At 45.0% G+C, this 13516-nt stretch overlaps 1 protein-coding gene and 1 pseudogene across 4 annotated transcripts; both read left to right on the top strand.

Moving 5' to 3' along the window:
- The first annotated feature begins 1087 nt into the window (after positions 1 to 1087).
- Positions 1088 to 3854, top strand: LOC120964245 (uncharacterized). Of its 4 annotated transcripts, none has more exons than XM_073499628.1 (7): positions 1088 to 1219; positions 1301 to 1374; positions 1480 to 1672; positions 1754 to 1827; positions 1933 to 2137; positions 2214 to 2310; positions 2383 to 3854. In XM_073499628.1, exon 7 carries the CDS (start codon positions 2414 to 2416, stop codon positions 3581 to 3583), a length of 1170 nt encoding a protein of 389 aa, XP_073355729.1. In that variant the 5' UTR covers positions 1088 to 1219; positions 1301 to 1374; positions 1480 to 1672; positions 1754 to 1827; positions 1933 to 2137; positions 2214 to 2310; positions 2383 to 2413; the 3' UTR covers positions 3584 to 3854. The 4 variants fall into 4 exon arrangements, with proteins under 4 accessions (XP_073355729.1, XP_073355728.1, XP_073355731.1 ...); XM_073499627.1 differs by having other exon boundaries at positions 1754 to 1864; XM_073499630.1 differs by having other exon boundaries at positions 1480 to 1677.
- A 1777-nt stretch (positions 3855 to 5631) lies between these two features.
- LOC109766005 (neutral ceramidase-like) lies at positions 5632 to 6874 on the top strand (annotated as a pseudogene).
- Positions 6875 to 13516: the final 6642 nt, after the last annotated feature.

Raw genomic sequence — 13516 nt, 5'->3', positions numbered from 1 at the left:
CGGGCCGGGAGGGCCGGCGTTGGGCCCGCGGGCTCCGGCGGCGGCGACGGGCCTGCCACGTGGCAGCCGCGGGTTGGCCGCGGGGGCGGCGGCGACTTGTCCGGCCGGAGCGGATGCGTCCGGCGCGGCGCGGAGGGATTTTAGGGTTACGGGAGACTGCGAATGTTATTTCGGGATGCTCACATATTTATAGGTAGAGGGAGCTAGGAGGCTCCAAATGAGGTGCGGTTTTCGCCCACACGATCGTGATCGAACGACCTAGAGCATGGAAGAGAGTTTGGTGGGTTTTGGGATGGTTTTTTAGGGGGTTTTTGCTGGACACTCAAATGGACTTGCGGATGCCCGGTTAACCGATGGAGTACCAAACGATCTCCAAATGGAACGAAACTTGACCGGTGGTCTCCGGGTGGTGTAATAAAGCCACTTGACAAGCCTCGGTCCATTCCGAGAATGTTTGACACCTGCTCACGAAAGAAAATAAGAGGGGTGCACCGGAGGAGATAGGAGCGTCGGATTGCAAAACGGACAACGGGGAAAATGCTCGGATGCAAGAGGCGAACACGTATGCAAATGCAATGCACATGATGACATGATATGATATGCATGACATGAACAAAATACAAAGCGAAAAACAAAACCCGACCACGGAGGAAATATCATAACACATAGCCGAAAATGGCAAGAGTCGGAGTTACAAATAAGGCAAGTTACATGCGGGGTGTTACATAAACAAAATACTGGTCTTATAATATTTCGATTTGACAAATAGGGCAGTTTCCTCAAGACCCCAGCCCACACACAGAGACAGAGCCGCCACTCGTTCCTTCTTTTCCCCCTTCTCGTCATAGCTAGCGACCGGCCTCCAGAAGTGAATGGAACTATCTGTTCAGTTAGGTACTACTCCCCCCTTTCCTAAATATAAGTCTTTCTAATAGATTTCACTATAGACTACATAGGGAGCAAAATGAGTGAACCTATACTTTAAAATGTGTCTATATACATCCGAATGTATTTTCTATAATATTTCAATTTGACAAATATGGCAGTTTCCCGAAGACCCCAGCCCACACGCGAGACAGAGCCGCCGCTCGTTCCTTCTTTTCCCCCTTCTCGTCATATCTAGCGACCAGCCGCCAGAACCGCCTTGCCCCGCCATTCGTCGCCCCTGCCGCTCCGCCGCGTTTCCTCCCCATCCGCCGCTCTCCATTGCCTCCCTAAGGTAAGGCAAGCTTCTCCCCTTCCGTTTCCATGGATTTTGCGTCTTTCCTCTTGTACGTTGTCTAAATCGTCGAAACCCTAGGTACCGAGGGGGATTGACATGGGGATTTGAGTGGGAGAGGTTGGACCTACAAAGTGGTGTGTGGATCTGAAAAGGTGAGAACATATTTTGTGGCTGGGACATCCAGGGGAGGTGATACATCTATTTATTCTCATTTCTATTTGATGCTTATATACTAACAACTTTGTTAAACATGCCAGCAAGAGTAGATGGATTGAAGGCGAGCAGACCCCTCTGTCTTCTCTCTTTCTTCGCAGAGCCGCCGCTCGTTCTTTCTTTCCCCCCTTCTCGTCATATCGACAAGCCGCCAGAACCGCCTTGCCCCGCCATCCGTCGCCCCTGCTGCTCCGCCGTGTTTCCTCCCCATCCGCCGCCCTCCATTGCCGCCCCAAGGTAAGGCAAGTTTCTCCCCTTCCGTTTCCATGGATTTTGCGTCTTTCCTCTTGTACGTTGTCTAAATCGTCGAAACCCTAGGTACCGAGGGGGATTGACATGGGGATTTGAGTGGGAGAGGTTGGATCTGCAAAGGGGTGTGTGGATCTGAAAAGGTGATAACATATTTTGTGGCTCGGACATCCAGGGGAGGTGATACATCTATTTATTCTCATTTCTATTTGATGCTTATCTACTAACAAATTTGTTAAACATGCCAGCAAGAGTAGATGGATTGAAGGCGAGCGGACCCCTCTGTCTTCTCTCTTTCTTCATAGAGCCGTCGCTCGTTCTTTCTTTCCCCCTTCTCGTCATATCTAGCGACAAGACGCGAGAACCGCCTTGCCCCGCCGTCTGTCGCCCCTGCTGCTTTGCCGCGTTTCCTCCCCATCCGCCGCCCTCCCTCTATTGCCGCCCCAAGATAAGGCAAGCTTCTCCCCTTCCGTTTCCATGGATTTTGTGCCGTTTCTCTTGTGTGTTGTCTAAATCGTCGAAACTCTAGGTACTGAGGGATTTGAGCGGGAGAGGTTGGATCTGCAAAGAGGTGCGTGGATCTGAAAAGGTGAAAAATTATTTTGTGGCTGGGACATCCAAAGAAGGTGCGATATGTCTGTTTATTCTCATTTCTATTTGATGGTTGTGTGTAGTAACAAATTTGTCAAACATGGCAGCAAGAGGCCCATTCCCCCTTCGTGCTTTCCGATGTTCCCTAGATCCGAACGTCAGATGCCGCCGCCGGCGGCGGCGGCCGACTGGTCGGGCGTCCACCAAGACATCCTCAGCCGCATCTTCCTCTCGCTCGCATGCATCGGCGACCGGGTCAGGTTCTCCGCCGTCAACCAGCAATGGCGCGGCGTCGCGCTGCAAAACCCGCCGCCGCTCCCCTGGCTCCTCATGCCCTCCACCGCCGGGACCTCCTGCCACCGGATCTTCGGCGGGTTCGCCGACCCGCAGCCGCCCCTCGCCGGCGCCGTCCGCGGGGCGCGTTTCTGCGGCTCCTCTCCGGGCGGCTGGTCCGTGGTCGTGCTCCACCAGTGGCACGGCCACGCCCTGCTCAACCTCCGCTCCGGCGAGCGCGTTCCCCTCCCGGACCACGTGCGCGTCACCCTGAACGGCGGGCGCGCCCCGCCGAACTTCAACGTCATCAGGTGCCCCATAATGGTCCGCGCGGCCGCCGTGTCCGCGCCGCCGCCGTCGGCTGCCTGCGTCGTCGCTGCCCTGACGACAGGCCAGACCACCATGGCGTTCTGGCGCCCGGGCATGGACTGCTGGTCGCCGGCGCCGCTGGGGGCTCCGTGTGACGCCCAGGACCTGACGTACCACGACGGATGCTTCTGGGCCGTCAACCCCTGGGAGCAGCTCTTCTGCTACAAGCCGGAGATTGCCGGCGCAGACGGTGCGCTTACTGTTCAACATCTTGTCTACCAGTGCTGTGCTGACCAGATGACCCCGCCGGCGCCCGGGGAGATCGTCTCCCGCTACCTCCTGCCTGCCGCCTCCGGTGAAGATTTGCTAATGGTGAAGAGGTTCATCGATCCAGCGAGAGGCGGCACTAGGCGGTTCGAGGTCTTCAGGCTAGAGAAGCAACTTGGCAGAACCTCCTGGCGATTGTACAAGATGGAGGGGCAGGTGCTCTTTGTCGGCCGGAGCTGCTCCAAGGCCTTCGACACAGGGCGCAGCGGCAACCCGGGCTACATCTACTTCCTTGACGATGTCTATGGTGGCCGTCCGATGAGTGTCCTCCAGCAGAATGAATATCCCTGCACCGACATGGGTGGTTGGAGTTGCTCCCCTGACGACGAGGAAATCAAGCGCTGCCTGCCATGGGCGCATCCCTCGGACAGCTCACCGTCCATTTGGTACCTCCATTGATCTACCAGGAGTTGGCATCTAGGTTTCGATCTCATCATATTTCCATATTTTTATTTAGAGTCTTTGTTGCCCATCAACATATGCCATGCTCCGGGTCAGTGTCTCGGTTTGTTGTCTTCGTTGCTGTGGTCGTTGTCGCTCTTGTTGTAAACTTGTAATATGGCTATGGGAAACTGGAAGTTACATATACAGTTTGTTGTATGTACTCTACTTAATCTGAAGATTGTTTTCAAACTCAACTCATCAATAAAACTCTGAACTCTTCAGACTACTACCTGTCTATACATGCTGTTTGATATATATATGCTTCTCCCTTAATTCTGGCTCCTAGCTAGTATTTCACTTATGCAAGATATTCTGTCGTGAATTCAACTTGAGAGTTGAGATTCATATAAAGTGCTGAAATAATATTTTTCAGTATTAGATGATGCTACTGAATATGTTATGTGTGTTCAGGTATACAGCAACTAGCACTAATTGTCTGTTGAGGACTGTATGTAGTCTCTAGGTGACCCTTGTTCACTTCTTGGTATGTGTCCAAGTCGTTGCTCAGCTGAATGTTTGGTTTGTGTTAACGGAATATTTATTACTCCCTCCGTCCCACAATCGGTATAAACTCACTTTGTACAATATTTGCTTCAGAATTTTAGATGACGCGGTAATCACTGACTGCGCACCTTCTCTTATGAGGGAAACCCTTTTTGGAGATTAGTGAGGGACATACTAAAGACATCAGGGAAAGAGCAAGTCCAGTATTGCTCTTTTCAGTAATCAGGGACATACTAAAGACATCAGGGAAAGCTCCAAAACCAATATTGCTAGACACTGATGAAATGAAGGAACCATATGATTTGGGCGGTATGATATGCTTTTTTCAGTAATAATAAGCAGGCGTGTTACGTCGTATTCTCTGGAATGTCTTAATTGTGATTTCACTTAATAGCTGACACCAATGCCACCATCAATAAGGACCAATTGCTGCTGCATCAAATCAGCACTGTATTAGCTGATAGATAAAATATAACCCCGTGTAATATTAGCGAATGTCACATTCCTTGCTTTTTCTATAACGAACTTGATCTTCCCATGGGAGTTTCTTAGTTTTTGAGCTTAATGCGTAGCACATGTCCACTCTCAACACTTTTGCGGTAGAGGTAATGGGATGAAATGAGTCGTCATTTGTGAACTGCAGAGCACCTGTTGTATGTAAGCTCCACAATATGTCGAACGAGAACCAAAATTTCTAACTAGAAACCATTTTACTGAATTACAACTATTTTAATTTACTGGTCTTGTATTGTCTCCTGTAATCTTTTGCAGCCTGCGATACTTCCAATTCAGATCATAAGAATCAGTCAGCTAGTCGTCTTGAGTTTTCTCTGGAATGTCTTAATTGTGATTTCACTTAACTGACACCAATGCCACCATCAATAAGACCAATTGCTGCTGCATCAAATCCGCATTGTATGGGCTGATATGTAAAATATAACCCCGTGTAATATTAGCGAATGTCTCATTCGTTGCTTTTTCTATAACGAACATGATTTCTTCCCATGGGAGCTCCTTAGCTTTTTAGCTTAATGCATAGCCACTATATATCTGCACATGTCCACTCTCAACACTTTCGCGGTAGAGGTGATGGGATCAATGAGTCGTCATTTGTGAACTGCAGGGCACCTGTTGTATGTAAGCTCCACAATATGTCTAATCAGAACCAAAATTTCTAACTAGAAACCAATTTAGTGAATTAAAACTATTTTAATTTACTGGTCTTGTATTGTCTCCTGTAATATTTTGCAGCGTGCGATACTTCCAATTCAGATCATAAGAATCAGTCAGCTGGTCATCTTGAGTCTTCCTGGAGGTATATCCCAATTTGTCAATCCTAGGATGCCTGTCCAGTAGAAGTGCATGGGTTTTTTCTGAGCTACGGCATGCCATGCTCATGTTATCCAATGTTTGAGCTAGCAAGCATATGCTAAGAAACAATAAGCGGCAGCACTCTACTAATTTTTTCTCTGTTATGTTTTGGCACAGAATTCACGACAATGGTCAGCAGGTGGTTACACGATGCTGTAAACAATGTACTGATAAGTGGCTTGAATGGTGAATTAATTACCAACATTCATGTTGTTCTTGTGGGGCTGCCAAACGCATATTCTCAGTATGTTACAACATTCAAAGCATACCAGGTCCAAAGAGCAAAGATACGAGGTATGGGAGCTTTGCTTCAGTACACCCCCCTTAATTTTTTTTAAAGGAGGGAGTACTCTCGGCCTCTGCGCCAAGTGAATGCCCGTAGTTCATATGTCCCTGCCCAGTCTAGATGTGCCAGAATGTTAGTCCTTCCTCTTCGATTTTCTTGCAAACCTGCACTAGAAAGTAAGTTTCATGATTTGAAGATGACCTGCAATGTCAGAACTTGTTCAGCCACATCCAATTTTTTTAGTGCAAACTATAAAGGGAAAATATATTTTGGTTTTTGTTAGAAACTTTCCACAATTATACCAGTTGCCTTTTATTGATGTTTTGTTGCTAAAGATCTGACATTTCTGTAACCTGAATTTCCAGTTATTGTTCCATCAAACATATAAAATAGATCCACCCGCATATGTATCAATGCTTGAATAATTCGTTGGAGTGAATATCTGTTTTGCAGGGTGCGTCAACGTTGTACAGTCCCCACACCTTTGAGTCCATACATTCAAGAGTTTCAGAAACTTGCTGCAGCTATGGTCCCACACCAACAAACATCCAACCTCCTGACATATTGGACAAGCAAATCAGACTGCTGCCAGGTGTCGTTGTCGACTCGACGACTCCTGGTGTTCACTTTGGGGATGTCAGCTCTGATGTCGCAGCAAACTCAGACTTCGGGAAGGGCAGCACCGTGAATGCTACGTTCCATTCGACCTGTCCATGGAACGACCTTCTAACCAACGGTAACTTCGCGCTCGTTGAGAGGCTAAACGGTAACAGCTGGATTCCTGCCTATGACGATGATGATTGGTCGTTGCGATTCAAGTGGCCAAGGCCTCTCAGCCCAAAAAGCTTTCCGGCGCTGGAGTGGACCATTCCTGAAGATGCTGCCCCTGGTGTTTATAGGCTGAGGCATTTGGGTGCCTCCAAGCCACTGATAGGATCGATCGAACATTTTACAGGTACCGCTCGCGCGTTTGCAGTGTGTTAAGCAATACACAACTTGTGACGATGTCTGAGATTGTATGAAACAATACATCCCACCATCGGGTGCATGGTCATACTATTATACTATCATGTTTCATGTGGATATATCCAGTGTTTTGCAATAGCGGCAGGACATTTCAGGATCCTGTATGTATGTCGTGGATTCACTGACGCATTAGTTACTGTCTGTCTGTCGTGGATTCACAGCCTGGCACTAGAGTAACATTTCAGGCACAAGGCTGCAAAAACGGCAAGATTATCTGTGATCTGGTAATCTCTTGTATCGGATTGTGAACCTTGTTGTTAAGTCATCTGGAATGTGAACCTTGTTGTTAAGTCATCTGGTAGAGACACTTTTGTCATGCATACTTACCTGATGAACCGAGACACTATTTCCTTCTTTATCATCTCTTGGACTTGTATTGATCCGATATGAAGAGAACTAGAGCTTCACACATGGTACAATCGACGGTGGATTCCAACAATTTGGTCCAAGAGATGGATAATTGGAAGAAAACAATCCAACAAAGTATAGCTAGATAAGAGATGGATAATTGGAAGAAAACAATCCAACAAAGTATAGCTAGATAAGAGATGGATAATTGGAAGAAAACAATCCAACAAAGTATAAAGTATAGCTAGATAAGAGACGGATAATTGGAAGAAAACAATCCAACGAAGTATAGCTAGATAAAGTGAATTTCCACCACCCGTGTTTGCTCATCTGTTGGCTTCCTCCAATATTCCAGACTGTTCAGTGGACTGATTTCACATTTGTGAATCGCAAGTCTTGAATGCAATCTTGACGGAAGTATTTATACAACGGATGTTGATGAACTTCTCACCCTTCTTCATGCAGTTGACATCCCCTACCAATTTCATGCAGTTTTAACCATTCTTCGCAAGTGGAACGAATACGAGCAGTAGGATGGTCACATGATTTTGCACTTGCAGTGTGCGTATTCTCGTGATAGAACAGTTTCTGGACGAGTCACTCCATACTCATGTCATGCTTTGATAACACAAAAACGATATAGCATGTGGAATATTTCGTCCTTTTGTAAGATGCCATTTGGATAATTTTTTGAGTATATGCATCTTACAGCGAGATGGTGAGGCCAGGCGTACCTTTTGAATTTGGATGTCAAGGGTTCACGAGTTAAAAGCTTTCTTCTAAATTACAGTCAATCTTTTGTTTTTATTTTTTGCGAGAAAACTTTCAATCTATTCATCATATATCATGACAATACAATGAACACTAGAAATTATAAAAATTACATCCTGGTCTGTAGACCACCTAGCAACGACTACAAGCACTGGAGCGAGCCGAAGGCGCGCCGCCGTCATCACCCCTCCTTCACCGGAGCCGGGCAGAACTTGTAGTAGACAATCGGGAAGTCACCGTGCTAAGACCCAACGATACTAGCACACCAGATAAGACCCAACGATACTAGCGCACTAGAACACCGACCGCCGGTAATGAAGAGAAGGTTAGATCAAAAGGATCCAACATTTAGACACAGGAACGAAGACTGGATCTATGGAGATCCATCGAAGACCAATATTGACCGAGCCCATGAGATTCATCAGAGACACAACTCCACACACCCTTTGGCGATGCTAGATGCATCACCAGGACGGGGCCTAGGCGGGGAGTACCTTATTCCATCTTCAGAGAGCCGTCGCCGTCGCGCCTTCTCGAGTAGGACACAAACCCGAATCGATCTCAAAGAAATGCCTAAAGACGGAACATCAACCCTCCCATCAGCAAGGGCCGGGGTCCACCGCGCCTCCATCGCCCTAAGGCCACCGAAATGAGGCGAACCGGCGTCGGTGTCAGGAAGAGGTCAAATAACCCTAATCTCTTGTGGACTCGCTACAAGAGCTGAAGGGGTACGCACGCTCCACCTGACGTGGCTTGTTAGTCTCTAAAACATTCAATCTATAGTAAGATAATGATTTTAAGTTATTTTTCTTTTCATGCATTTTCACCAAGATATTCACCTATTTAAAATAGAGTCATTTCTCGTAGATTTAAATTAGACAATGGTGTCCCCTCACAAAAAAAAAGACAATGATGTGTACATCCTCACAAAAAAGCAAGACAATGATGTGTACCGTAATCGTTCTTTTTAAGCTAATAATATTTTCTATCCCAACTAGAGTCGTCCCACGTAGAATATGTGGCAGAGTTCGAGAAACAGACGGTTCTTGGTCTGTACGGCAATGTTGCAATATTTCATTTGAAACTCTAGAACTGTGGTGATTTGAACTTGTCGGCTCTCAATCCTTTGTACATTTTGCTCCCTTGGACATGATTGATGTTTTTTATAAAAGTGTCCACAACCACAACAATCTGACTAGGGTTGCTGGGGAATGTGTTTGGTCATCCGCATCGTGATTATTCGAGCAGCACACTATTTCTTTTTGAAAGTAGCAGCACACTATTTCAAGCAGACTAAATTATAGTTTATCTTGGCTGCACGCGAATATACGCGGACCATGCTAATGCATCCGTCTGTATGGCTAAATCTGGTGCAAGTGAAGAATATCCGATTTAGATGACATAAAACTTTCTTGTAGAAAATAACATCATACTATTTTTTGTGAAAAGGCCTAAGGCCATATGTTAAGTATCACAAGTCTTACAAATTCACCCTTACAGAAAAAAAAGAAAAAACCTTAGGTGTGCCGAAATCTTCTTCCTACATCCACCGGTGGGATTGTCTTTTGTACGTCGTCCAGACCGGATGCTACTGTGAACTTAGCTAAACAGAGGACTAAATTTTTTCCCAGAAGGCAACATCTTCCACGGCGCAATGGGATTGGATTCTCTTTTTCTAATATGGCCTGCCAAGGGGCAAGGTTAAGAATTAGTGCCTTTGCGGTCATGGCCAACCTGTTTCTGCTTTGCACCAAACATGTCAGATTACAGAACCCTCTGAAGGGGCTGTACCTCTGCGGCAGCGGCGCACACCTAGGCAGTTGGGTGATGGGGTGCCCTGGGCCGCAATACTGCTTTCGTGGCTATGGATGATCTCAAGGCAAAGATAGATGTAATTCATGGAGCATGGAAAATTGTAGCTGACACTAGGGTAGCATTTTCAGGCTTGGATGATCTCAAGGTTGCAAAAGCAGCAAGAGTATTTTGATATTGTAATCTCTGGTATGGAATGCAAACCTTGTTGTTAGGCCATCTGGTAGAGATACTTTTTTCATGCATACTTACATTATAAACTGGGACATTTTCTAAACGGATCCCGGCACACCTATTCTCTGGAGATCATTATTTTCTTATTTGGGCGGTAAAAGGGAACATTTCTAAGTTATATATGCTTACATCTATTTCCTTCTTTATCGGTATAGTCTCTCGAACCTTTATTGATCTGATATGAAGAGAAGTAGAGCTCCATACATGGTAGGATCTACAATGGATTCCAACAATTTGATCAAGAGATGATTAATTGGAGGAAAGCAACATGAAGTATAGCTAGATAAGGAGCTTTCTCAGCACCCGTGTTTGCTCATCTTTTGGCTTCCTCCAATATTCCAGACTGTTCGATAGACTGATTTCACACTTGCAAATCGCAAGTCTTGAATACAATCTTGTTGGGACTATTTATACAATGGACGTCGACGAATTTCTCACCCTTCTTCATGCAGTTGACATCCCTTACCCATTTCATGCAGTTTTAACCATTTTTTGCAAGTGGAAATGAATACGAGCGATAGGATGGTCACATGATTTTGCACTTGCAGTGTGTGTATTCACATGATAAAACAGTTTCTGGATGACTTACTCCATACTCATGTCATGCTTTGGAAACACAAAAACAACATAGCATGTGGAATATTTCATCCTTCTGTAAGATGCCATTTGGATAAAAAAAAGGGGGTTTGGGTAATTTTTGAGTATGTGCATCTTGCAGCAAGATGGAGAGGCCAGCCGTGCCATCTTTCCATCATCTAAAAAAGTTAAACTCTTAAAAGCACCCACTTACCTTTTGAATTTGGATGTCAAGGGTCATGAGTTCAAATATGCTTTCTTCTAAATTACATTCAGTATATGGATATCCTAGAATATCAGAGGCGGACAAGAGACCATAGTAAGCATTTGTCCTTCTATGCATTTTCACTAAGATATTCATAGAGTTAAAATAGAGTTATTTCTCGTAGATTTAATTTAGACAATGGTGTGTACACCCTCGCAATTAAAGGAGACATTGATGTGTTCAGTAATATTTATTTTTAAGCTAATAATGTTTTCTGTCCCAACTAGTCTGTTGCATGAGTTCGAGAAACAGATTATTCTTGGTCTGTGGGGCTATGTTGCAATATTTTGTTTGAAACTCCAGAACTGTGGTGATTTGCACTTGTCGGCTCTCAATCCTTCATACATTTTGCTCCCTTACATGAATGATGGTTTTAATACAAGTGCCCACAACCACAACAATCTGACCAGGGACTGTCCGCATTGCGATTATTAGAGCAACATGCTAATTAAAGTAGACTAAATTAGTTTATCTCAACTGTAATCGGACATACATGGACCACGCGGATGTGTCCGCGTGCATGGCCAAATCTGGCGCACCTAAAGAATGCCTGATTTATATGACATTAAACTTTCTTGTGAAACAACAACATCATATTAATATTTTTGCGAGATAACAACAACATCATTGACACACCCGAAAATTCCAACTACACTAGGAATCATGAGGTGAAGTCCCGGTTCACCAAGGATCAAACCCCAGGCTTGACACCCTGCATCAACGGCAGAGCCGGCAACAAAAAGTTATGGGTTTAAGTGCACTAATCTCTCTAAAATGTCCTATTTTTGCACAAATATGAATAAAACCGAGCTTTAAACACATGGAATTGCCCCTGCCCTGCATCTCATTAAGCGGAATATGCTTTCAGTCGTCAACCTTGAAGCTCCACGACTTTGTTCTGTGGTAAAAACAACAAGAATGTTTGCGTTGTTGTAACGTGATCCTTGTCGTTAATCACATGGTACATCGTAAGATACTTCCGTCATGCGTACTTACTTACTTGTGAGAGTAAATGGATGAGATATATATGAGACATATTTACATATTATGAAAACTTGTACAATAAATATTAATAGATTTTCATTAAAGCGCTAAAAGGAAATATTTTTAATCATACTCCCTAGCTTAACTTAGTTTTCTTTCCCCCAAATAAAGCTTAACTTAGTTTTCTATTCTATCTATCCAATTCCAATCTCCTGAACTTTCAATTGATGACACCCAAGTGTGTTAATGGACGCATAACGATTCTACAAAAACAGCTCTTCAAAATTCATCATTTGTGCTAAGCCCACGCCATACACACATCCTAGGATCGACGGCCGGTTCTAAAGCTAGTAGGCATGTACATACATCTGTTGTGTATATACGAGTGCAGGATGACACCGCCAATCCAAATATTTGAACTGCCGAGAAACTAGCCTACTATGTGCAGCAAGCACTCCGTGGCACGTGGTTGCATCTTCTATCTAAAGATTAAGAATAACCTTTCGGCTACGAACACTAGCTCCTCATCTCTTGTTTTTCTCCAATATTCCAGAGTTCTTGGTTGATTGATTCAGCATAGACGAATAAGTCTTTAACATGCTAGACCTGAACGGGGGTATTTATAAGTTGGACATCATGGAATTCCTACTGTTCCTCATGCGATTGACATTGAACCACTCATTCATGAAGTTTCCAGTCTATTTTTTTCTTCTCCTTCTGTAAGAGAAACAAAACATGAAAAATATAATGATCACATGATTTTGCAGCATTTACTCGCATGATAAAAAGAGACGATAAAACAGTTCTTGAAAGATTTGATCAACACTTATCACACACTTTGCTAACAAAAAATGCATATAGCCCTATGAATACCGACCTGCCTTCTTCGACAAAAAAAATATACCCAGGTTCAAGAAACAAAATCACGTCTGTGAAGACTAGAATTGCATGTAGATAGGTTCACTTTTTTAATGATCTGTGAGATAGGTTCACTTGCATTGCATGTCCCTATTTGTGTTTCACAGAATAAAACTTCTTTATTTGTGGCATGTACCTTGCTCACTAGAAGTTACCAAATTCTTTTTTGAGTGACATGGACGAGCAAAAAAAGTGACAATGATGTGTACAATAATAATTCTTTTTAAGCTAGAATAATATTTTCTATCCCAACTAGAGTCGTCCCCCGCATAATCGCTCCAGTTACTAAGCTCCCACAAAATCGAGCCTACAAAGTTAATACAAAGTTGGGTCATCTATTTTGAAACGGAGGAACTATGTGTTTAGCTCGTTAGTGCAGTCCACTGCCGTATGGACCTACTTTTGTGTTAGTCGGTTTGACTATTTGACCCGTATAAGTACTCCAGACCCCAAACCCTCACCAAGCTCTAGGGCTTTTCCTGCCGCCGCCGTATTCGCCTATCCTCTTTCCTTGCCTCTGTTGCCCACGCCACCGTTGATGGAAGCTTCCCAGGAGTGGCCGGACAGACGACCATGAAGACCTTTGCTGCCAGTACGGCGAGGCTCGAGGAAATAGGCCGCACCGCCGCTCCTCCTCTCCTTCAGATGGTGCGATGAGGAGGGACAACAGTCCGCCGACTGAGGGTACCCAGTGAGATCTGCATCGGGACTCCACCACCAGTGCTCTCGCTACTGAGGCTTCACAGAGTCGCCGTTGTATCCCCAACTGCTCCGTGCGATGTCTGGCGTTCCA

Source organism: Aegilops tauschii, chromosome 5 (assembly GCF_002575655.3).
Source record: "Aegilops tauschii subsp. strangulata cultivar AL8/78 chromosome 5, Aet v6.0, whole genome shotgun sequence".
NCBI classification, from domain to species: domain Eukaryota; kingdom Viridiplantae; phylum Streptophyta; class Magnoliopsida; order Poales; family Poaceae; genus Aegilops; species Aegilops tauschii.
The sequence above is the reverse complement of the archived record's forward strand: the minus strand, read 5'-3'. Positions and strand labels throughout refer to the sequence as shown.